The 25,918-nt window shown below is 38.5% G+C and overlaps 1 protein-coding gene across 1 annotated transcript in view; it reads left to right on the top strand.

Annotated features, from left to right (window-relative positions):
* The window catches only part of CNTNAP5 (contactin associated protein family member 5), a 270,547-nt gene that overhangs the window by 203,845 nt on the left and 40,784 nt on the right, over positions 1–25,918 (top strand). The window contains exons 14-17 of the mRNA XM_059476246.1: positions 8,710–8,866; positions 17,538–17,665; positions 17,847–18,017; positions 20,039–20,257. Of these exons, the coding sequence (XP_059332229.1) occupies positions 8,710–8,866; positions 17,538–17,665; positions 17,847–18,017; positions 20,039–20,257 (675 nt within the window). The remainder of the gene's footprint in view (positions 1–8,709; positions 8,867–17,537; positions 17,666–17,846; positions 18,018–20,038; positions 20,258–25,918) is intronic.

Raw genomic sequence — 25,918 nt, 5'->3', positions numbered from 1 at the left:
CTAATAAAGATTCTCTATACCTGAATCTAGATTTTATTATTCCTAGAAGCTGCTATTGCATGTGCAATGGGCACAAAATTAATCTGTCTGTTGTGGAGGGTTGTCAAATCTGGAGACAGTCCGTTTGAGCCACTAGTGACTGTATTGGTGCAATGTGAGCAGGGGTAAAAAAAGTAATAATAAGGATCCTTTTCTCATTATTAATGCTGGTAGTTAAAACTGCATATACAGGAAACAGTTCTGTCGAGTAAGGTAATTCCATTTTTACTCAGACACTTTTCAAAATAAAGGAGTGCAGAAGGACTGTTATTAGTGCATGTAGTTTCTCCCAAAGGACCAAGCAAAGATTGCTTCCCACAGCATGTTTTTCTGTAACTCATCCAGTCTCCTATTAAATGTCCCAAATGTCCCCATTTTATCTACTTTCTTTTTCTAGTTTATCTAGTTGCATCTCATTGTGGGTGTAATCCAGCCAACTCGCCATGATTTCTAGCAAGAATTGAATTAATCCTTGATTAATTCAACTCAACTTTACTCCAGTTGGCTTGTGTTCATGAACAAGCTACCTGCTCTGAGTTCTACCCTGACTTTCAGACCACTGTTAGGCCAGGCTGTTGCCCTGGGGTTTTTTGGGCTTTCTTGGTGGAAGGCTCAGGTTGGTGGGCTTTTGGGAGCACCTGAGCCTGGGAGCTGTGCAGAGCTGGGGACTCCATGGTTGCACCAGGTGGAGTTCATGAGGTGCAAAGTGCTACAGTTAAGGTCATTACTCTTCATCCATGGCCAGTCCCAAGGGTATGAGGTGTCATGATGGATAATTCAAGAATAAATGGAGCAAATATAACTTTTTTTTTTTTTTTTACCCCCTTTAAAAATAGATCCTTCAGGCCTGTATATCACTTGCTGCATACCTGCAGATGCTTTTGCTTGACTCAGTAACAGCCACAGAGTTTTTCTAAGGAGTTCTTACATCCTGAATCTGTTTCAGAACAGCAGGAGGCTGGACTAAACTTCTCCAGAGGTCCTGTCCAGCCTCAGCTGTTTGTTCTTCCTGTGAACAGCCTGATGCTCAGTGAGTGCAAATCTGCACTGCTACCCTGATTTCACTGGAGCTGGATGCTTCTATGCTGGCTGCTGGATCTGTCCATTATTATTCCTGGAAAATAATAGGAAATTAATAAGCTATAAAGTGTTTTTTCCTGGAATTGTTTCCTGGGACAGTTGCTTATAATGTAGCTTTACTGTTCTGTACAAGTTTTCTCACTTCAACGTTTCCATGAATAATATTTGAATACTAAGTTTTCTTGTGGTGAAATCATTGGTTTATGGTTTGAGGCACCATTGATAGTCATTGATGCTTCAACTATTCCCCTCTGTCCTCTGCAATCTTATTTCTAGCTCTGAAAGTGCTTTCATCTATGAAAACTTAAATAGCGTTTAAGAACAAAAACTGCTATGATAAACTACTACTCTCACCTTGCAGTGTTTTATAAGGTGCATTAGTTCAGTGCTCTCTTTCCTGTGGCCTTTCCCTGTGGCCCTTTCACATCCATTATAAAATGCTTTAAAAAGAAAGCTCTGAAGAGCATATGATGTGTCTAAACTTATAAACTCACTCATCTCTTCCATGCTTTCCCCCATTCCACGTGGGCACCTCATCCAGTTAGCTCATAAGATAATGTGGATAAGACTTCAGCAGGACACAGAGAGAGTGGGCTGTGTTACTGTCTGACTGTAGGGTGGCTGCAAATGTCACTCCTGTTGTCTTCCTCAGGCCCTAGAGACCCACTGAGGAGTGTTGGTCTGCTGCAGAGAGCCCCAAAATCAAACATGATCATTCAGTGTCCCATAGCACTTTCACAAAACCTGGAATTACATAATCTGGTTTATCTTCTCTTTGTTAATCTGTTAATTCAGGACTCACTGCTATTTATTCTCACTAACTATTTTTATACTTCTGCAGAAGAGCTGACTAAGAATGAATGATCATTTCCTGGGCACTGTATTGAGGCACCTCACGAGGTGGCATTCATGGGGAAATGGGTGAGAGGATGCTGGTAATGAGGATGAGAATGAACACAGAAGAGCTGGTTGAGCAGTGTGAGGGCAAGAAATGATGGGTTCATCTTACTGCCATTATTCCTACTGGGAATAATAGGGAAAAAAATCCAGACATCTGCTGAGCAGGAGCTGCTCCTCTGGCCCAGACAGGGTTATATGTGGCTTATCCATGGTCATTATTCACTTGCAATTGAATCCAGAGCATTGATGGGTTTCTGGTCCCAGTGCAGAGTAAGGAGGTGGCAGGACATGCATCAATGTCATAGGCTTATCTGTTAAGGCAGTGTCAGGCTTGTTTATCTGAATTTACCTGGAGGATTTAGGCTAAACAGAGAAAATGGAAAAAGAAGAGGCGAATGATGAAGAGGGAAAGGAATTGAAAGCAAGTGGAACAATTTTGAAGTGAAGGTGAGCTGAAATGCAGAAAATAAAGGAAATGAGATCATTTTTTTGTTTCAGCAGAGCAGAATATCCAGTTCATCTTCAGCAAAACTGCTGAGGATTCAAAGCTCCAATTCCTGTTTTGTCATTTGTCCCTAAAAGCTATAATCTTCTTTGGATTGTTTATTTGTTGTTGCTTGCCCTTCCCAACCTGTATGCTTTCAGCTGTTCACATAGATTCTCTTGTCGGCTGGAGTCCCATTTGCATCTTTCAGGAAACTTGTCACTTGGCCAGAAATTTATTGAAAAAACCCAGACTGGGCTGGCAGAGAATGCAAGTACTCATAATATTTTCAGCCTTCTTAGGCCTTCAGCTGGGACATTCACGAGGCACAAAATTTTAGTTTGGATGTAGATTTAATGTTCCTCAGCATCTAAAAGTATTTGGGTTTGAAATCCTTATGCTCATCCTCAAATCTGTCTCTTAAAGGCTTGATGGTGATTTTGCTTTTGCTGAGGCACTCTGAGTGTGCAGTGACCTTAGCTCTGTCATTGCAGCCCAGCAATGTGGCTCATTAGGCTCCTGTTAAATGTAGAAGAAGCTGAGGTCCATGTTTATTTACCTTCTTTCTGCCCATTCTCATCTATGAGAATATCTTAACAACTCCAGAAGAGCAGAGCACACTGTGGTAACAGCTGCTCTAGGGGGAGAGCAGTTTCTCTGCTTAAAAGAAGCAGAAAAATGCAGTGTGCTATGTGCTTTTTCCTTTGTTTTTTTTTTTTTAAGCAATTACTTCTGCCTGGGACCCTCTGAAAGCAATGCACCTTGGCAGCAAAGCTGTATAACAATAAACAAAATGTCAGCAAAGAGCTGCCTTTTCCCCACTTTTCCTAAAAAATAATTTTAGAATGGGGATTAAACTTTGTGGTCTTGGCCATTGGGTAGTTCCACTGGCATTAGCAGGACTACTTCCCTTTTGGATAGCTGAGCTGAATAATGACAGAACCTGACCAGAAATTTTAAGCAAATTCAGTGAGATTCTTAGTAATGTTGGCTGGCACAGTTGTTACCCAATACAAAAAGTGACTGTTTTGGTGCAGTGTTTGACTGCCTGTGATTTCCAACACAACCATGTTTGTAATCTCTGAAAATTAGGGCAATAATATGTTATTATAGTTGTAGTTCTAGTAGAGAAAAAGGACTGTGAAACCGGTATAATTGCCATGGGGAAGGTTTAAAGTAAAGAAAGGAAGTATTAGGTAGTCATTATGTCTGTACTGAAAAAAGATGAGACAGGCATAACACAGGTGTGTGTCCCCATGCAAGCAGAGTAGTGTGGTACAAAACCAACTCAGTGACTTGGTGGCTCACTGAGTAAACAATGTTCAAAGGACCCATGCCATTGGGGATTCTCATTTTTTTCCTGGTCCATATTACATATTTTTTCCCAAGGTAACCTGATCTTGATTTAAAAGCAGGATTGTTTGTGAGGTGCAGAGAGCCTGACATCTCAAGGGATGAGTGTTGCTTCCACATGGCAGGGGCAGAGCCACGAGACCCTTGCTGAGGGTTGGAAACCAAAGAGCAGCATTTTCACTGTTAAATCTCAGCACCCCCTTCAGAGAATGAGCAGCACACTGTGGTTAATGCAGCACAGCCTGAGCTCACCCTGCTTTGAGTTATCAGTTTATTTTCCCAGTGGTGGGAGTTGTTGTTTAAACTAATACAGATCCTGAGTCATTAATACTGATTAGTGACTTCACCGAACAAACAGCCTCTAAGAAGGTATTAATTATGTGCTTTCAACTAAGTGTGGAATATTTCTCCAATTTTTCCCTTTTTTGTCCAGAATTATTTTAAATACTTTTTATTTGATTTATCGAGACTGTATTTTTTTTCCCTGTTGAAAGGCCAAACAGGAAGAAATTGGTTTTATGTCAATTGAATTTTAAAAATTACAGTATAATAAGCTGTAAAAATGTTATGGAAAAAAATTTGGTGTGAGCAAACAAGATCTTGGTAAACTCTTGAAAAATATTGGGTCAGTTTTCCTTTCTCACTGTTTTGTCCATTCATTCAAGAGTCTTTTAAAAAATTATTATCTGACATGATAATTTGTACACTGACTTGGCCTCTGAATTCAGTTATTCAGGTTGAAATTGCCTCATAGGTGTGTGTTTATATACAGACATATGCATGAAAAAAATCTGTTAACTGCTTATTTCACGTATTTTTAATGTATCAGGTGAGCCATATGCAGGATTTGATATTGTTGAGGTGGTTAGTGCAAACAGATATTTATTGGTTTTGAGTGAGATTTCAAAGAATTGACTTTGATTGCTCTATGCAATTCTACAGTCAGTATTTTCCTAATTTTCACTACCTCTTGATAGGTGAATCGTTCCTTTTTTAGACAAAACAGCATAGATGTAAATTAATTTACAGTTTCATCAGTAAAATTTATCGAGGTAAGATTGTACAAATTCAGTTCTGCTTTACTTGGTTTGAATTTGGAGGACAAAATGAACATGAAAATTGCTAAGACAATGTTGTTTGAGTGCAATATGCTTTTAGTGTTTCAAAAGACAAATGCAAATAAATTGACTTGAAGTGGTGGTGAGAAAGACCTTTAACTGACCTGTTTCAATAACTTGGGTACCCCAAAAACCTTGACTGTCTCAGGGGTAAGTGCTGTGTCAGGCTGTAGGTTTATACAGCACAGGAGTTTAACACAGGATCCAATTATCTTGCTATGTTTCCATAATTAGACTTTTGTTTGTTGCCATAGCACGAACAAACTGACAAATCATACAGACAAATCTGACAAATATTTTAAATATAATACTTCTAAAAATGCATGGCTTTGTTTTAGCTCAAGCTATATAAACATAAAAGTCGGTACTAAGACTTTCTGACTGTATAAAGGTAAACTGAGTCCACAGAAGTTTTTTGGAGTTTATACACACAGTGATATGCATATAATGTGTATAAATGCTGTTGGAATATTATTATCATTAAATTATTCATATTGTTCCATTATGCTTATGCGGTATTTACTATAATAGTGCATTAAATTATGGTAAAAAACAGTGGTGTAAATATCGCAACTGTTTCTAGAGGCTTCCAGACATTACTGTCATCCTGTCTACTGCAGGAAATACAACCCAAAAATTGCCTTTTTTGAAGATTTTGTTATCAAAATTGAAATCTTCCTAAGGTGGTTTAAGCAGTGCAGAAGGAAATCATTGTAAAGAAATTTGTGACTGTTCTACCATTGGTAAATTCATTCACTTGGCACTTGCTTGTTTTGGGATATTTTTTCACACATATTCTCCTTTGAAACCATAGCATGGAGTTCAAGGACAACATCAAAATTTTTTTCTTACAGAGGATTTTTTCCCATTAATAATAGAAAGAAAAAAAAAACATTGGAAAGAATACTTTTAATTGTGCAGTAGGCTTTTGACAACGTTTTTTACTAAATGATGTGTTGCTAGGAGCAGGGTAAGCACATAATGAAGAATTAGTAGCACTTCTTATTAATGGACTTTTTAGCTTAGAAATATTAAAGTGGAACTCTACTGACTTATGTTACCATAAGGTGATGGGGTCATTTTAAATCCTTACTTAATGTCATTGATTTGGTCTGTGGCTTCACCAGAGAAGGGAAATTAATTCATTTTGAGGTGGTGGAGAATTGATAATGCTTTGAAAAAATTGTAGTAGCATGATTACAGAAGTGAAAATTCTGCAACAAATCTACAGACTTAGAAGAAAGAATTTTAATCAGCACGAGCTGGCCAGACTCAGTCTCAGTGCAAGACACCCTCCAGCTCTGCCAAGGTATAATGGTGTAAACTTTCTGGAAAGAACTCAGATTGATTGGCATTGTTTGTGAAGTATTGATTTACTTCAACATTACAGGTATATGACATACAATATAAGTTTCAAAATTCCTAAACTCTGCAGGTGTTGGTTAAGTACCATAGATTTGGAAGAGCTTTGCTGAAAAGCTCTGATTTCTCATGTGTTAAAAACTAAACAGGTGCAAAACAGTTTTGAAGAATCAGGGCATAATTTTACTTAATACTAAAATTGATTTCTAGGGGACTAGTTAGTGAAAAAAATCAACTTGTCTTGAGTAAAGGTGTCAGAACTCTGCTTAATAAATAGAATTTTGGAAAATACACTGGTTTTTTATAGCCTGTTCCCTTGACAATCTGAGTTTGTTTCTTACAATGTTGACTGCTCTATTTTTTAGCACTGTATTTAATTTAGTTGTAAATGATTCAAACTGTGGTGCTTCTACCACTTCCCCAGTCTGTAGCATAAATCTGAGTATGCATGTGTTTGCTTGGTATTGCTCAATGAAACAAATAACAACAGATCTGAAAAAGATGTCAGGAAATTACTTATTCTTAAAACACACAAAGGATTGCTTATTTCACTGTTATGTTTAAGTATATAATGGCTTCCACCAAAGAAAACTGACACAGATTGTATTTGATTAATGAACACCATTATTTGCTGTTGGCTTGAAGAATTTATCTTTATCTAAATATTTTTTTTTCCAGAATGGGCACTTTTAAAATTAGATTAAGCACTTCTGTATATCTATTTCTACTTCTAGACAAATCACCCTTTTATTCAATTAACATACTATTTCAAGCTGCACTGAGTAATTTCCCAATAATATAGTATAGAACTGTTTCACTGGCTCCAGCAATCAACTTCTGCAAGAAAATCAGCTGAATAGAAAAGAAAAAAAAAATAAATGTGTTGACAATAATATGAGGCCTCAAATGAATGTGTACATTTTTATAAGATGAATCCTTAGATGTACTTGGATTGTGTTTTTCTAATGAGTACCTCTGGGTATTGGTCAAATTCGTCATGTCTTAATTGTTGGTATCATGAGAATGTAGTTGCTCTTCCTATTTTTATTTTCCTTTTTTTATGAATTTACAGTTCAGCAGTCTAAGCTTAGAAGAAAAATAAATATGAATTAATTTTGCCAAGTGATTCTAAAACTCATTTTAATTAGTCTCCTACATTCTAAAGTTAACCTTGATTGCATTTCATAATTTAGATTTTCTTGCCTTGTATAATGAGAAATACTCCCTACTAGTAATGTTAGAAAAGCAGAAGAATAAATTGATGCATCTTTCTTCATTAGCCATACAGTTTATTTTTCCAAGCTCCTTTGATAAAAAAATCTTGATATGTCAGTTTTGTTAAATTTTGCCATCTACCTGTATGTGTAACTGATTACATTTCTTGATTTAAGGATTAAGGAGTCAATGAAAAAGTTAGCTGAGCTGGAAGACAAAGTCAATCTTAGAAAATGTTCATCTGTGAATTTCATTACATCAGATTCTGCTTACTCTATCTGACTATTAATACTTAATGCTTGATGCATAATGGATTCTGAAATATGAACAAAAAACTGTCTCGGTTTATATAAATACATAAATCTTAAAGCTCCTGTAGGTAGAAAATAGCTTCACAGAGATAAATTGATTCCCAAGCAGGGAAATATTTTTTCCCACTTATGTCCTACCTTTTTTAATATCTTATCTAACTTTACATTTGCAAATTCCATCCATGGACAGCACATTAAAATTTCTAATCTTGCTCCCTAAGAATTCAATAGAAATTTTAGTCTTACTTTTGAGAGGAACTGTACTAAGTTCATAGTAATATATCAGTCAGTGTGTTATTTTTGTAGATTTTTGTTCTTTATATCTGACTCCTAAGGTAAGAAATCCTGATCAAGGGCTAGAGGCTCCTGCAAAACCAGTTGACACTACAAGAGGTCCTTGTCCAATACTGTGTAATACAGCACAATCTGTGTGGTGTGAGTTGTGGCAGGAGAATTGTTTTCAGTCTCCTTCAGTGATCAGATCTAGCCCCGAGTGTCACACGAAAACCACTGGGCACAGCTGGTGCAGACCCTGGTGTTGGCTTCACCATTCCAAAGTCTTGGCAGCTGAAAGATGGTGCCAAGGTTCTCATGAGTAACTGGCATGTGAGCCCTAATGGGATTACAACAGAATCGTTGCTTTCTCAACGTGTATTCCATAAATTGAACCTGGGGCAAAGTTTATGGTTTGTTACTTTGCAGTTTGCACCTTTTCTTTGAGTATTGTCTGACATGTCCACCTCCATTCTCTTTTGCATTCTCGGGAGAATCCAGTTTGCTTATCAAGTTCTCTTTCTCTCTCTTTTTCTCTTTTCTCTTTCCCCCCTCTTTTTTCCCTTTCATCCAGATGGAATGCCATTTGCTTGGTGGGTTGGCCGTGCCAATGAGAAGCACCTTTACTGGGGAGGATCTCTTCCGGGCATTCAGCAGTGTGCCTGTGGATTGGAAGAAAGTTGTCTGGATATGAGATATTTTTGCAACTGTGACGCAGATAGAGAAGAATGGTAATAATTTTAACATGTGTATAGCAGTGTCTGTGTGAAGAGTTAGGGGTAGGAGGTAGGGGAAGAAGGCTTAAATCTTTTCTGCTGCACAGTTCAGGAAGTTTGAGTGTAATCTGATAAAAATGAAAATGAAAATAGAATTTGGATGTCTGATTTCATCTTAAATTCTTATGTTGAACAAAGACGTCTGGCTGAAGCAGGTTGCTGGGATGCTTCAAAAACATCTTCTTTATTGAATGCCAAATCAGGTAATTTTAGTTGCTTAAAAGTTTGGTTCAACAGGAGCAATACATGAATAAAGGCTCTGTGAGCTTGTTTCAGAGGTGTACATCAGAGCAGAAAATTGAGACCTAGACAGCAAAATTCAGATACAGCTAAACAAGAAATGTTTTTCATATTTTTCTTATGAAACAGTATAATGTGCCTTAACCTTCTTTTGCATTGGATCTCAAGCTTTTTAAGGATGATAAGAAGAGTTGTTTGGCTTCTGTAGGTTTTGCTTCAGTCTCCATAGGAAGTTTTAGAGTCACAGCATGAAAATTCAAAGCTTTCCTTGGGTTCTCTGACATTTGTTGTGCTCTGATGCTGCATGGATCTGAGAAAGCCACATCACAATTTTCTGTCATTCTCTGCACTTTCAGAAACACTCCAGCCACCAAGAGCTAGTTGGTGAACTTTCCAAATGTGTTTGAGGGGACTGAAATGCCAGATGAGTGTTTTTGGAAGTACAGTTTGAAACATTGAACATACATGTGAAAATTCTGCTCACTCAGTCTCCCTTCTAGACCACTAACTGATAGGATCTACTGTAATTTATCTGAAAAAAAGATATTTTAACCTTGAGTAGTTCAGAAATTGTGAGAAATGGAAGTAGACAAGAAATGTCTTGCTGTCATAGGCTGCTGTGTTTGAAATATTGTCAGAATTAGCTCTGTGAAACCTTCACTTAAAATGAGTAGAAAGGAATGGTAAAGGGTATTAAAACATAAAAAATCAGAAGTTACTTGTCACTGTAAGTGTTGGGCTTTTTTGGTTGCTTGATTTCTAGACAGTGTGATTATTTGCTTGGACCCTTTGAATCCCTGGGGTCACTATTCACTTTCAAAAATTATAGCTTTAAGGAGATTTCTTCAGGAAGATGTTTATGTAAATATTAGCTTATGAATGTGATTTGTATTGAATAGCATGGCTGTGCATGTTAATCTGTCTTTAATGTTTGGTTATCAGATGTGCTTTTGGTGAGGTTTGCACACGAGCATCACGAGCATCTGTTTCTGCTGGTGCTTGGCTCTTTTCATAATCCACGTTCCATTTTTCACTGCTCAAGCAGAGCAGGGGGTTATGCTGGCAGACACTGGGGTTGCAGTCCTAGACTGCAGGGCACTGCACCACTAGACTGTACAAACCAATGCAAGGTGAAAGTTAAATGCAATTTTATAATATTTCAGCTGAGTCTTCTCAGGAAATGAGACCTAAACAAGCTATGCTGTGAGTATTTATCTCCATTTCCCCCCACACACCCCCAGTGATTTTGAGCAAGCAGACATGTTTCAAACATCTTGGACAGAGAAAAAGAAGTCTCAAAAGTATTACAAATTACACATTCTATGAAAATTTATGCCAGGCTGAGGGGAAAAAGCCAATTAATGCCCACAAGAAGGAAGTTAAGGAAGCGTACACTTTTATTAGATTTTGGAAAACCCTCATGGGAGAAAGATGTTGGAAATCATGCATCGTTAGCTTGGCAGCTCAGAGAGTTACTTGTTTCTCCTAATTTCATGATAATAACAGAATATGCTTACAAGTTACCTCCAATAAACTGCCTACTGTTTATTGGTTTGGGGATTCAGTTGCTTAGGTTTTTAATCCATGAGAAAATTTTACTTTGGCAGTATTCTAAGCTGAAGGTTGGCTTTATAAAAGCTAAAAAACCCTGACCTTTATGGAGGGTTTCTAAACATAAGAAATTTCATGCCTCTTGAAGATTGCTTTTGTGTTTCCCTGCTAGAACACTGACCCCCTGATATATAACGAGCATTCGAATCTGAAACCTGCTGAGATCTGAACTGTGACTTTAACCTGCTATACATTATAGTGGAAGGAACAAGACAGCAGTAGATGCATTTATTTGCCTCAGCATGAAATAAAATGGGTGCTGCAGAGTGGAAAACCAGAAAATCATTTTTGCTCCTTTTAGATAAATCATGCTGCTCCAAGGTAGGAACTCTCCAGAGTAGCTGAAGCATCCTCCTGAAGAGGAGACAGTCCCAGGATTTTGCTTTGATTTGTTTTCCCTAGACTAAATCTTGAGTGCAGAAGAAGCTACTAATTTCTCAGAGCAGCAAGAGAAATTATAAACAATGGAAAGCAGACCTGCCAAATCCTGTGCCAGGTACAGCAATATGGCAGCACACAATATGCACTTCCAGGCATGCTGACTTTTAAATGATATCTGAGCAGACACCTGAGCCAGCTGCTATTTTTGGGCTCTTACTTGACATCAAGTTAGCCTCCCTGGCCAGATGAATAGGAATCTATAATTAGGCATTCTAGTTTGGGAAGGCTTTTATATTTTTCATCTTTGATTTTTATTAAACGGTTGCACTGATAATTATCTTTTTCCATATGGCTCATCATGCTTCCAAACTCCACAGTAGTATGACAGTGAAATCTGTCACTTCAGAATAGTGGAGCATCTTCATGGTGTTTTCTGGAGAATGGGAGATCTCTGATGAGGAAGCAGAGGCACCTGCAACTGCACCCTTTTTATTGACCCAAGAAAGGGATCTGAAAAAGTGTAAGACATGCCGAAAGATTTCTGACTGCTGAAAGCGCTTGCTAGTGGGGAGGAAACATTCATAAAAATCCAGTGGCCTTCAAGCTGAAGCTAAACCTAGTTCAGAAAATGTTCTTTCGTTCTCTTTCTTTCTTTCTTTCTGTCTGTCTGTCTGTTTTTCTGTCTTTCTCTGTCTCTTACTCTGTCTTCTCTTCCCCCACACTGACAGTAGTTAAAGGTTGGGACAAGCTCTGTATACATGAGACATATTAGTGATTGACTTTCAAAATATACACCCTGTTTCAAAGAAAAATGCATTCTTTGTTAGGGAAATGTGTTAAACTGACCTAAAGAAAAAAGCATTACTGAAGTACTGACAGGATAGTGTTATCATGAGATCTTTTGGATCTCCACATACCTCTCCTGGGTTGTCTTTTATCTCAAGCAAAATTCTCTTGCCTTGGCAGTTAAGGTCTTACTGCTCACCAAACCTTGCATTTAAGTGGGAGGAAACTCTTTCTTGCTGAGGTGAAGCATATGACTGTCCTGAAGTCCTTTTGTTACTTTGGTCCCTCTATCTGGAATCTGTTTTCCATGTCAAATGCAGACCCTAGAGTGAAGCCAGTCATCAAACCAAACCTTGCTGACTGTATTCACCTGGAAACCTTGTGAATTTGGAGACCTCTGCAACTTTTTATTTTGTTCAGAAAGAGAGGCATCTCTGGAACTCATTTTGTACAAGAAACTCAGGCATCTCAGCAAAGTGTGGTGGGTGGTGTTGCTTCAAACAATTAGCTGATTTGCCATCTTTTAGTTTTTATTCTGCAGTCTTATTCAAACTAGTGTAGTATCATCCTCTTTTATCTTCAGAACAGTCTTCTTCACTGGACAGCTAAATCTTTGAGTCATTCAATTTCCAAAGTAACATGCATTCACCTCTGTATTGTGGCTTTGGGGCACTAGAAGAATAAGGAAAACCGCAGGACATGATACAGGGAACAAAATAGAGGGGGGATATTACAACAGTCAGACCCGCTTTGTCTCCCAGAGGTATAATGAGTACATTGAGCTTTGTTTGAGGAGGAACAAAGCCAAATGGAAGTGAATGAAGCCCTGCTTGGATGAGCTATATTTGTGCTAAGCTATGCCAGAGCCAGGGTGATAAAACTGGAAGGGCAGAGAAACCCTGACGAGCCCAGATTTGACAGGTTTTGTTTGCTCAACCGCTATCCCACACTGAATCCGTTCCTTGAGAAGCAGTGCAGGCAACTCCAGAGAGCCTGTGAGCTCATAAATAACCCCTGCCAGAGGTGACCTGGCCTGTACAGGGTTGTCTTGGATATCTGCCTCATGACTACATTTGTCAACAACCAGGAAGAGCTGCCTGCAGAGAGCTGACTGTAGCAGGTCCCCGAGGTGTCGAGAATCAGTTCATTACACTAATTACCAAACTCTGTATCTCTAATTCAGGCAAATATAGGCAGTGCATCTTGCCTTCAACTGTTAGGTATGTCCCCTTGTGCTGATGTTTTTTAGTTTATCATGAATGTACATTATTTTACTCAGTAAAACATTTTTGGATATGGCTCATGGGTAAGATAGCAATTAAAATGTATTCCTCTGGATTATTAATGATATGTCGTGCACAGGCCTCAGAGCTTTTCCTGATGGAAGCCTATGTCACAGGCACATTCCTTATGAGTTTCCTTGCCATCTGCTGATGGTGGTATTCTTTTCCCCAAATGTATGGTATTCCTGCAAATCTGTACTGAATATCTGAGCTACTGTGGCTCAGATCCCACCAGTTTCCATTAATGTGCAAGAGAAAAACATACCAATAGGGGATCATATGAGAATAAATTATATTTAATAGCACCACTGTTCTACCATCTGTTAAAAAAAATATGGAAATGGCTACCTAGAGATTAGCAATTTATGACGGCTCACACTGTTAGAACACCATCGAGCAAGGGTTTGTTGAGCGCACTTTTAGTAGTAGCCAGAAAGAAGAAAAATAGTTTCATAATGTTACCATCCAAATAGCTATTTGTCATTTACATGTGAGTCTGCCTTTACTACATCTTGAAGGACCCAGCTGCTGCACTATCACCTTTAGTAGCAAATTATTTTCATCTTTTTTAAATTGGTCCATACATAAAGCATTTATTTGATATGTGACTTGCTCATAGCTTATTGAGGAAGACCTTTGGGTAGATGTAGGCATTAATCTTCAGATGTGGATAAACAAATGACATCCAACTGTATTTAATACCCATAAACAACAATTTTTCAGTGATTTAATTTAAAGGGCATTATCGGATTTGTTTGGTTTGGGTTTTGCTTGAGGAAAGGACAAATTGACACTATCCTTTATGCAAAGAGCTCAGAAAAACATCTGTTTGTTGAGTGTTGTTTCAACCCTCAAAACATTCAGATTTTCATCTGGTTTTGTGCCAAATCGAGTGCCAAGTCCAGTAAGCATGAGTTTGACTTCTGAAGTTATTAATTTATTCATATCATTTTCAGTAAGCAGAGGACTCCCTTTGGTAAAGTGATAAAACCAGCCTTGATTTTTGTGAAATCAGGACTTAACTTACAAGGGGTGTGCTTGGTGGAAGTAGCCACAGAGTGCGATGTGAAATCCACTAAGGAGAAAAAAAGTAGTGGCTAACCTGAGAAGCAGCTGTGGAAAAGCAAATATAATCTGGTTTCAAGTGTGTGAAGTGCTAAATTAAAATACATAAAAGTAAAAAGGAGCTCTGGGAACAAATATAAAAATATTAACATAACAAGGTTTTACTTTTGTTTAAAAGACAAAATCATGTATTTGCACATCAGAGTGCAGATGCTTTTTATCAGGAAATAGAAATTTTATTTGAAAAATGTAGTAGATGAAAAATGATCCCCAAGCCCCCTTCAGGCAAAATTTCAAATGTTTTGTCCAAACCCTGGTATATTTGTATTTTGTAGTGCCACAGCAATGCCTCCAGGAAGTTATTGTACAGGTACACAAAGCTCTTTTGCTCCTCTCTCAGGAATAACACGTTGTATTTGAGAGGCTGCCATGATGTAGCACATAGAGAAGAGGAATTGTGGTGCTTTGTGAGAAATGGAGTTTGAAATAAGTTCAATTTAAGGAATACCAGGAATTTGAAACACTCACAGTGTCTTCCACTCTCTTTTCTGCTTTTGTTAGCTGAAATCACTTAGGTGTTGATCTTTCACCAAAAACTTTATTTCCTACTATGAAATAATAATAATTAACTGCAATGATAGGTATGTTGTTCCTCACACTGACACATTCTCTGAAGGACAGAATATTTTTCTGATAGGTTTTATTTCAATGTCTGTTTGTGTGAAAATACATATCATTATATGAGGGTTTTTTTCCATGTGTGAGAGAACAAAATGCATAAAATGTGCTTTTTGAGTTTGAAGAGAAGCTTGATTGAGTTTTCAAGGCATTAACAAAGAAGTGAGGATTTTTATTAATTCTAGAATATATTTCTCTCTCACACTTGAGCTATGCTACTAAAGTTCACTGTGACACTGGCATATAAGTAGTAAAAATTCAGTAATAAAATTTGATATAAAAGAACTTCATGCAGTACAGCAGAATATCTAATAAGCAATGCAGTTTTCAGAGATGTGGAATAGATATCTTTAAAATGTCACCATTTCATGGTTTTTTGTAGATATTTTGAGTGCAAGCTGTAGAAAGATACTGATTTTTATTTTAATGCTGATCATAGCTAGTAAAAAGATTGCACCATTTTTAAATTTAAATAAACTTTTAGGAAACCTCCCTAAATATTTTTGCAATTTTTGAAAAATTTTATTTTAAGAAAGAAAACATGACCTTAGTTACTCATATGTATATTGAATATTTCATGTCCCATTACTATGCATCTTTCTGCCTTTTTTTCATTCACTTTGCCTACTTTTCTTCCTCTATCACTGGAATACCTTATTTAATTATTCTCCTAAGAAATACTTAAATAATTTCACTTTTTCAGTTTGAAACTTTTTCAGTTTCATAATCTGTTAAGAGTATTTACCCTAAATTTCAAATATTGATACAATAAGCTATGAGTGTGATACTGAAGAGATTTAGAGACCCTGTACCTTTGATTCATACATGATAGTTTCCCTTCTGAGTCAGTACTGAAGGCCTCACTCTGCCTCATGCCTGGGAATTTCATCTTGCTGCACTTTGTCTGTAATTATTTGCATGTCAGATGCCCACTGGAGCAAGAAGAAAATGTTAGCATTGAAGAGGGTACCTCTCCTTTTCCCCGTGGCATTATGAGACAATTAACTACGCTGCATGCAATTATAAGCAATGAAAAATAAATGCAATGTGTGCAGCCTTTATGAAAAAGATCAAAATGCTCCTATTTTTGTCTAACATTAATCAGAGTAGAGCACTTAGCCAAGCAAACATTTGGGGTTGTGTGTCAGAGCACAGCTGCAGTGTTTGTCCTGATTATTATTTCTTTGCTAGAAGTCTGTGTCTGTTCCTGTATCTGGAACTACACTGGGAAGTTGGCATTACAAAGAGGATATGGGCAGGTCTGGGATCTTGCCTGGGATCAGGTAGGATTTGGCAGTGTCATCACTCAGATAGTGATACCTGTTTCCTGAGGCATTGTGTCACACCTGCCTGCAGGAGCAGTGGGTATAAATTTGGGGTTATTGGCATTTTGGATGTGTTGCCATCCCCATGTGCAGACAAGTGAGTTGAGTCCAGAGCCTGCTGGGCTCTGCAGAGGTAGAGATCCTTTCTCCAAAACTATTAAGATTTGGTTCCATGAAGGATGTTCTACCACACCTATGTGCCCAGATGTACAGCAAACCTTAACCTTGAGAAAATCACTGTGGAGATTGACAGCACTCATCTCTCTATTGTCAATCAATAGAGAGTGACCTCAGAAGGGCAGTTCTGCTCTGGTAAGGTCAGGGTTGGTGTCTGGGGGACTCAGCTGGGTTCATGAAGTGCAGTGGGATGAATGCACATCTGTGTACCCTACCAGAGCCAAAGCCACTCAGATGGCTTAAGGACCTACCACAAAACATCACACTGCATTTTGAGGAGAACTTTTTGTCCAGCTGACTCAGAATAAAAACAAATAAATTATCCTTTAAGAATTAAACTTCCTTTTCCTTTCTAGCTGCCATGTGTAAGTAAGTCACAGCTAAGAACAAGCCCAGCTAACCAAACATGAGAAGTTTGGCAATGTAGTAAATCTGCCTTGAGTATTTCAGTTGTTGAACCTGGTGTGCAGTGCAAAGGATCTATTCAGTCCAAACTCACTCTGCAATTCAGCTGGTTTTGGAGTGTGCAGAGTCAGCCTGTCCCAGCAATCTTGGAGCTGGATCAGTAATTGTCTGGCTTCCCCTTGCTAACAGTAGGCTGGATCAGGCATCACCTGTCCTCTTCCTGCTCGGGTAAAGCATAAAGCCAGCACAAAACACCCTTATCTGTCTCCAGCTGACTTTACAGAAATTCAGACTTGGACGTAGACCTGATCCACAGCAAATACATCCTGCTGAGGAAACCCTGTAGAGCCCAGTTTACATTAATGCCCATTAGTCAGCATGGCAGTGCTCTTCCTTGGCTTCACAGTAGTTCTGCACAGCTGAAGCAGGTTTACAGCCCATCACAGCCAGTGTTGTCTATCCAAATGGTGTCTTCAGTGGTCAGTATTGCATGTGAACGTACAGCCTACATGGGAACACATTTATCTCAAGCAGTGTGTACTTGTCATAATTCTTCCAGGTAATTCTACAAAAGCTCTTTAAGTAAGCATCTTTTAAATATTCTCTTGCATGAGGAATGCTAGGGGGTTTGTCTGTGGTTAATCTGTCTCTTTCTGTTTGTGTATTAAAATCCAGGACAAATGATACTGGCCTCCTTGTTTTCAAAGACCATTTGCCTGTAACTCAGATTGTGATCACTGACACAAACAGATCAAATTCTGAGGCTGCTTGGAAAATCGGCCCTTTGCGTTGCTATGGAGACAGTGAGTACTAGCTCTTCTCAATTTCCATAGGTACAGAATGTTCCTTTTTTGTTGTTGTTGTCGTTGTTGTAGTATTTTTTTACAAAAAGACTCTTTCTCTGATAAAAGGTGGCTTTCCACATGCAGCCTGCAGCTGCTGTCCTGTGCCAATTAACTATAGAGAAGGGGGTTGTGTTTGCAGGGCAGTTCTGGAATGCTGCTTCCTTCAACACGGAGGCCTCCTACCTGCACTTCCCCACGCTCCACGCCGAGGTCAGCGCGGACATCTCCTTCTTCTTCAAAACCACCGCCCTGTCCGGGGTGTTCTTGGAAAACCTTGGCATTAAAGACTTCATACGAATTGAAATAAGCTGTAAGTTTCACTGCTCAGAAATCTTGGTGGTTTTGCCCATTTTGACAGATGCAGAGAACTGGGAAGGACATATTTTCTGCCATTTTTAGATGGCTGGAAGTGCCTGGAGATAAGATGGAAACATAAAGATTCTTTTATCCAGACTTACCTACCTCTCCTGTCAGTTTCCCTTTATAGACTTGATCATTACACTTAATCTTGTTATGGCTAGATTTATCTTTCTTGAACAAGAGTATGAATTTATGTTTTCAACACTGATATTTATTTTAAAATATCTTTCAAGAAAAGACTACTGGTAACTATAGGCTGTTTCTAGTTGAAACTTGATTAGTGCTACCATTCTGATGGTTACTTTTATTTCCATATCAGTAGCATACCCAGTGTTATGCAGCTCTAGTGTTTCAAAGGAACTCAGTGGGTATGGTAGAGCTACGAGATGAGAGTTTATGAAGGACAGGACACTAATGCAGTACAAGTTAGTCACAGTTGTAATGGATCTTGAATACTTCAAAATCTATTAAGTGAGTGCAGTGTAACTGCTACTCAGTGTATAAGGAAAATGGCAGGGAATTTAATTAGTGAGATTTTGCCTCACTTCTCTTGTGATGACTTCAAATATTTATTAGTGATAAAAGAGTACGGTGGCTTTGACATGAAATATGACACGAGTATTCCAAATTCTGTCAAGCTGAGGGAAAACAAACTGGGTGCTATGCATCTGATAATATGCTTATAATAACCCCAAAATAAAATTTAATAAAATAGGGCCCCAAGGCCCTTTGATTCATTAAACCAGTGGTAAATGTCATGGTGGATTATCACAAGGTAATGAGGTGTGATTTACTGTTAATTGCACATCAAGGTCCAATTTGGTTGCACTTCAGGGTAGTGCATTTGATTCTCAGGGATGCAGAAGTAAAAATGGCATCAAATATAACGAACACTGTGAACTAAGAGGATTGTTCAGTGAAAGCTTCTGGATGTGTTTACATCTGTACTCCTAGAGAAATGAGTTATTTAAAGGTTTGGAAAAAATCTTTTTAGACTTAGGCTTCTCATCAGTGGTTTGTTGTTGTGCTTCTTGCTACCAGATGGAATTTGCAGTTTAAAGGCCTTGTATCAAGGAAGCTCCATGGAACAGGGGCTTCAAAGGGTAACAACTTTTTAGCAGATGCAGGGGCTCAGAATAGATTTTTGTCTATCCCTATGAACATTTCCCATCTCAGCTATCTAAGAAGCAACTTCCAAAACCAGACCTATCCAATTTTTTGGGCTTGAAATAAGAAGGTTTTTAGGAATTTTCCACAACCTTCTGGTTATGTGATATGTGGGCCTGGTTCTTGGCCTTTGTGGTGCATTTAGCATTTTAGGAAGAGGAAAATAATCAGTAGCAAGAATGTTAAAAAGTTCTAGCCCCTTTCAGGCTTCCAGTAGAGGAAGGTGGACTCCTTTATGTGGCTTTTATTTTTCAACTCTTGTCTTGTTTCTAGATGTGTGTTATTTTTTATTTCTAGATGTGTGTTACATATACAGCTTTAGTTTAGGATCACCCATTGAGTAGTTTCCCCCATCAATTTTTTTGTGTATCTTGGGTCAGAATTAGGCAAATGCTTCTAGTATTCTCTTGTACCACATGCAGCCAAGTTATGTAATTGTTAATTACCTGCATTTTGAAAGATCTAGTTGGAAAGATCTTCATCTGGGTCTATTGTGTGACTTTTTTGCAGTATTTAGCATTTTTACTTCAAAAAGAAAAGTGCCATTTCTAGATCACTGTGATTTTTATAGCAAAAAAGATGGGTACCCACAACCAAGCCTAATCACAGCAGAGATCAAACAGTGAGGCTGCGGGCTTAAATTCATGTATAAGCTGCTGTGTAGGAGATGAGAGGTAAATGATCCTCTACTGTTTGCTGACATAAAAGTTAATGGACCCTATATTTATGTAAGATTTCTTGATGTCAAACCCACTATTTTGTTCAGACCTTCACTTCCTCTTCACATCTGTTTATCTCTTGCAGCCCCCAAGGAGATCACCTTCTCCATAGACGTGGGGAATGGCCCCATGGAAGCCACTGTGCAGTCTCCCACAGCCCTCAATGACAACCAGTGGCACTACGTGCGTGCAGAGAGGAACCTCAAGCAAACCTCTCTGCAGGTGGACAACCTCCCCAAGAAGGTCCTGGAGGCCCCAGCTGAGGGACACTTCCGCCTGCAGCTCAACAGCCAGTTATTTGTAGGTAGGGACAATCCAAGGGTTCCTGTAGATAACAGTATTTCATATAGTTTGGCGACGAATGCTCTTCTCTCACCATTGAGCTTGCATGTGGTGGCTTGATTTTGCTTTTTCTTCTTCTACGCCTGCACAGGCAACATGAATAACATGAATAACAACTCTGCACTCAAAGCACAAACCATAGTTTAGCCATGCTATACTTGATGGTATTTTTAGGGTCAAAGTCCTAGAATATATTTATTGTCAAAGAGTTAACAACCTTTCTTGTTATGCAGCACTGGCTGTGTAAAATGCTGTAAAAAATGTGACCTCTCTCTTTAGGCACATTGTAAAAGTCAGAAATTTTTCGTATAAGTTCCTGGGGCAAAGCCTGAAGACAGTATGGTCTTTAATTTCTATTCCTTCAAGCATGCCCACCAAAACCCTTATTTGGCTAGAGAGTCCATGAGTGAGAGAAGTATGAACACAGTCAAAGCAAATACAGGTGTTTTATCTGAAAGTGATTTTTCAAAGAAGAAAAAGGAAAATTAAAAGAGGGAAGAAAAGTCTCTGCATATATTTTGTTTACTCATCTCCCTTGCACAAGAAACCTGAATTGGGACTACTTTGTGTTTGATATTATGATAATGGGTTACAAAGGGAATTATCTCTTTTCTGTATTCAAATAATGTCTTTCTGAGTAATCTGCTCAAGTGGTGGAGTGGGATGTAACTGTTCTTATGCAGGGCCATTCAGGTAACTCCTGATTCCTTCCTTCAAATGGATTTTTTTTACTTTGCTGAAATGCTAAGCGAACCTCAATCTGTCAATGCATTTTAATAAAGTTTACTTCTGTATTCATGCCCTTATACTTAAGTAGCTTTCAGGGTATTCATTTGAGCTTTTTATTGTGTATGTGTGCAGTAATTACTGGTCTCTGAACATAAAGAATTAATCTGTTAATAAATAGATATGACTGCATCAATGTCAGGAGTCTTTCCAATGCAGCCGTTGATTTATACCTAAAATGATCTCTGTTAGACTCAGCTGGAGAGGAGAACACACAGAAAGGAGGCTTAAGACTGTCACAGTGCAAGGTTTCTGTTTTCTGCTATGAAGCATGCTTCTAATCACTTATTTTTCAAATACTACATTGATCCTAAGAGCATGTTCTGTGGGAGGCCAGGCCTGGAGGCAGCAGGCTTGGGCTGCCAGACAACTTAGAAACATCAGAGAAATTTAGCCAACATACTGTTTGCAGTTAGGAAAATTGGAGATTTTGTGGCTGAATAGATGTGATTTTTTGGTTGTTTCTTTCTAAAGGACTAAATATGATGGGTTTTTCATAGGTCATCTGTTAGATATATCATGTATATCAACTGTTTACCATCTCACATCTGAAAAGCAGTGTCTGCCTGTAAGCTTGCTCCTCAGCCTCAGCAAAATAAACAGGTTACCTGTGTGAATTTCTTGGTGGTTTTAAAATGACGTAATTGATGAACTGTGTAATGAAAATCTATGGTAGTTAAGGACCTCACCAGAGCAATGTGCCAACAGGAGCCCTTGTGAGCAAAGACAAACAAAAAGCCCTGCACCTGCCCAGAACAGCATCAGCATCCCCACAAGCTGGGAATTGAGTGGATGGGGAGCAGCTCTGCCAAAAAGGTCCCCTTGGTTTTGGTGGAAAAATGAATTTGTACCTCATCTGAATGTAGCTGTGCCTTAAGGAATAGGTTGGAACCTAGTCCCTGATACCAGCAGGGACTTCTGACTGATTGTACTCTGATTGTAGTGAGTGTTTACAGAAAGCTCTAGGATATGGGTTTTTATTTCAGCCAAGAGGTGAAAAGTACTCACTGTGCAATAAATATGTCTCATTCTGTTGTCCATCCACACTTTTACTGAACCATGAACAAAAGGGACAGAAAAAAAAAGGAGTTTGAGAGTGCTTTTTCAGGCCTTAACTCTGCCAGATTGAAGGCCAAAATTATCTGTGACTTGCTAAGTTTTCCTGAGAGCTGTCAGAAGAGTTGGAAACCTGGGTTGCCTCCTGATTCTGGCACTATTTCTCCCCGGGTGCTCCAGGGAACGGTGGCAGAAGTCCAGCAATACACAGATGTGATATAGTTTGTCTCTACTGAAAGACTCATTTGAATCTCGTAATAAAAAGCTACTGATTTAATACCTCAGCCATGCAGAGAGAGCTTCAATCCATCTGAAAAATAAATGTATAAACACCATTGTAAAAAGGAAAGAAGCAGAAGCACGTAATATTGCTCCCTACTCCCCCTATAATCCACAACATATTTGTCTCTGCAGTATTCTGCATACTGACAGTGATTAAGGGGTTTCCAGCCTTAACGACTGTGTGTGGCAGTCTTTTGAGATAGCTCTGTGTGTCTGTGAAGTGGAAGAGAAAAATGACTTTGCATTGCCACTACACTCAAACAAGCTTGGGTTTTAATGCAGTTAGAGAGGAGTTAGAAAACCATTTCTCGCTTTCTTTTAGTGGATCTTGGGTGCTAACTGCTTCCAGCTGCATTATAATCTTATCAGAGCATGGGTATCCTTGCACCTGGCCAGATTTCTTATGTAAATTTGGAAAAAAAGTATAGTAGAAGAAGCAAACCACAAACAAATATGCAGGCTAAGTAACATCAGCTGCACCAAACTGTCCAGTAACAAGCCAATTCAGCAAATTACTTGCTCAGAAGGGGTAGGCAAAAACCATTCCTTTCAACACTTAGTATGTTTTACATCATGGTTTTGTATGGTGCAGCTCTAAATATGGTCCTGGAGTAGTTTTGTACATTGTGGCACGGTCTGAGATGAAGCCCTGTCTTACCTACTGGTGAAGGCATGAGCATAAGAGTCCATCATGGGATGGGAAAGACTGTTCTTCCAGACCACTTTGAGGATCAGTTTGAATTCAGACTGGTAACATCACAGAAGCAAAATAAAAGTCCTGAGAAGTTAATCTGATACAAAGCTTTAGTCAGAACTTTCTGTGGTATTTGTTAGGTACATTTAGGAAATTAGCAAAGTTAAGTGTTTGTGTTCCTGGTTTTGTCTTGGGAGAAAGTGAGCAAGGGATGAATCCTTGGATGAATCTCCTCTCTCTGTTGTAGACAGTCCAAAGGCAACATAACCCAGAGAAAGTCAACATCTGAGAAACTTGCGCTGGAGACAGAGAGGAGGAATGATAGGAAAAAAAGGAGTTTATTTACTGCTGATGGTTTTAAAACCATTTGTAGACACCTTGGAATATTTTGGAGGCCAAGAGGAGGAATTAAAGCCTAACTCTTTGTGTATCCTGTATGCTCTGTATGTATTTCAGCTTGAGACCAAAAAGTGTGACTTCAAGGTCTTCTGAGGAGCACCATAGCGAGTTCTCCTGATTATGATTCCTATACTTCTCTGCCCTTTCCTTTTCTTTGTATCAGTTACACAAATGCTCCTAATACTTATTTTCAGCCTCCCTAATCCACCTTCCACTAACAAAAAGTCCTTTGTTTTTTTAAAACAAATCCTCAGCTCATTACTGGAATGTTAATTATTTAGTCAATTGTGTCACCAAGCTACGCTGTGAGTGCTCAGTTGAGAGCTTCTTGTCCCCTCCTCTCAGACTCTCCCTTCTTTTCCCAAGGGCTCCTCACAAAAGTTCAGCTGCATAAACATCTTGCTGGAAACAGCTTGGCTCACTTGGCTGTCACTTCTACTGTGAAAAGGACACCCTTAACCTTGGTGTTTGTGGTCCTGAGGCTTATCCTAAAATATGTTTTCCTGAATAAAACATTTCAGTCTCATCCATTAAAGTCTCTAGTCCATCAGGCTCCTATTAGAGTTGAAAGAATTTACAAAGCCTAATTTGGGGAAGAGTTTTGTGTGTTTGTTTTCAGTTTTTCCTTTGTTTTGCAGGAATGTATATGAAGATTAAGTCTAGCCAATTGAAGAAAATTGTCCAAAATAAGTAATAGTTTTGCTTAATCAATGCTGCGTGAGTCTAGGTTCATATAGCTGGTCTGTGTTAAGCTCTATATTCTCCAGAAAATATAAGATGAGAAGAGTGAGAAATTTTACATGGCTTTCCAGAGGGCTTTAGAGAGAAATAAGAATATGAGTAGTGCAATAAACATGACATTCATAGAACAGTTAGCAATAGTTTTAACTCATTTTTGCTGTGTTACAGCTGGGATTGGTGTGTGTATTGAGAAGAGGCAAGGAAACTGTCATTCATCCTTGTGATATTTGTGGTGGCCTCCAATGCAAAAGAAAACAGAGTAACCAGTAGCCTTAAAGGGAGAAATTCCATTTCTACTTACATAGACTTTACTAAAATATCTGTATGGTATGTTTTAGTTTGGGTCAAAATCTCCAAACAACAGGACTGTGTGTGCAGTGCAGCAAATGCAGAAAGCCTGATTCTTGTCCTCAGAGGGCATTTAAAATAAGGGAGCTAACATTTGCTCACCTGAAAACAATAGCTGGCTAAAGAGGAACTTGAAAATATTTGTTTCTCTGACAAAGGCATCATAAAATGTGTGTGAAAGAGACGTGTCTCATGCATACTATCTAAAGTTCAATTACTTTAATTCACATCCAGTGAATTTCTGCTATTAGTGTTCCAGAAAGAAAAGTATGACAGAATGGTGTAGTGGAACACCAGACCTTTTCAGACTGTTACTGCATTCTCTTTAGTTTGCAGAAGTCTTGTTTTAATTAATTTGTAGGATAAAAACAAATGCTCTTCTACTGGGGCTTATCAAGTGATGCAATCTCTTAAGTCATACATTATGAAAGAGAGCCAATTTCTGCAGAAGAATAATAACTTCTTTCATACTACTTTTTGCAGGAGAATCGCCAATAAAGCTAGCTTTAAGAATCTGCAAATGCTGATAACTCCTGAACCAGAATTAGATTTCCTAGCAGCAATCAAAACTGCAGTATCTTCAAAAGCAAAACATTGGCAACTGCCAAAAAAAAAGGTGTATGATAAGAAAAATGGTCGTATTTTCAAAGAGAACTTCAACAATCATCATTATTATCATTCTCAGAGATTGCCTCTTATGGAGAAGTGCCTTCACTGTAACACTGTTAGCAGTTTCATTTGACAGATACGATGCTGGTTGGCTTGTAGAGACTGAACTGCCCTCTTGCATACAGCTCTGGTCTCCAGGAAGAAATGCAATTATGTCTAAGCATTGTACTAAATAGCACATCTGTGAACTGATCTTGTGTTTCAGGCCTGCAAAAACCATTGACATGCTGGGCAGTCATGCATAAATTCAGACTCCAGTATTTCCCTCCAGCCAGCAGGCCTGGTGCTGAGCATGACTCATCCCTGCTATCTGGGCTCATCAGCATGTGTAACCCTCCTGCTGGTGGGATTAGGGCGTTGTTTGTACTAAGGCAGCAAATAGCAAAAAACAACAAAAACCCCAACATTTTCAGTCTGGTTTTCTCATATATTTGGTGATATGCAGACATAAGATAAAGAAGCTAATCTTTCTCCTAAATGAATTTGTGGTTTCAATGCCAGACATGGCAGTAGATAAGCCGAAAAGAGAAGAATGACAAAAAGAAAGTGTCATATACAGCTTTCTAGTTCTTTCATAAAAATAGAGAGACACCTTTAGTTTCCAGGGCTGTTCATCTGTCTTTTACCATTGTATGCACTGATACATAG

Source organism: Ammospiza nelsoni, chromosome 7 (genome assembly GCF_027579445.1).
Source record: "Ammospiza nelsoni isolate bAmmNel1 chromosome 7, bAmmNel1.pri, whole genome shotgun sequence".
NCBI lineage: Eukaryota > Metazoa > Chordata > Aves > Passeriformes > Passerellidae > Ammospiza > Ammospiza nelsoni.
The sequence above is the reverse complement of the archived record's forward strand: the minus strand, read 5'-3'. Positions and strand labels throughout refer to the sequence as shown.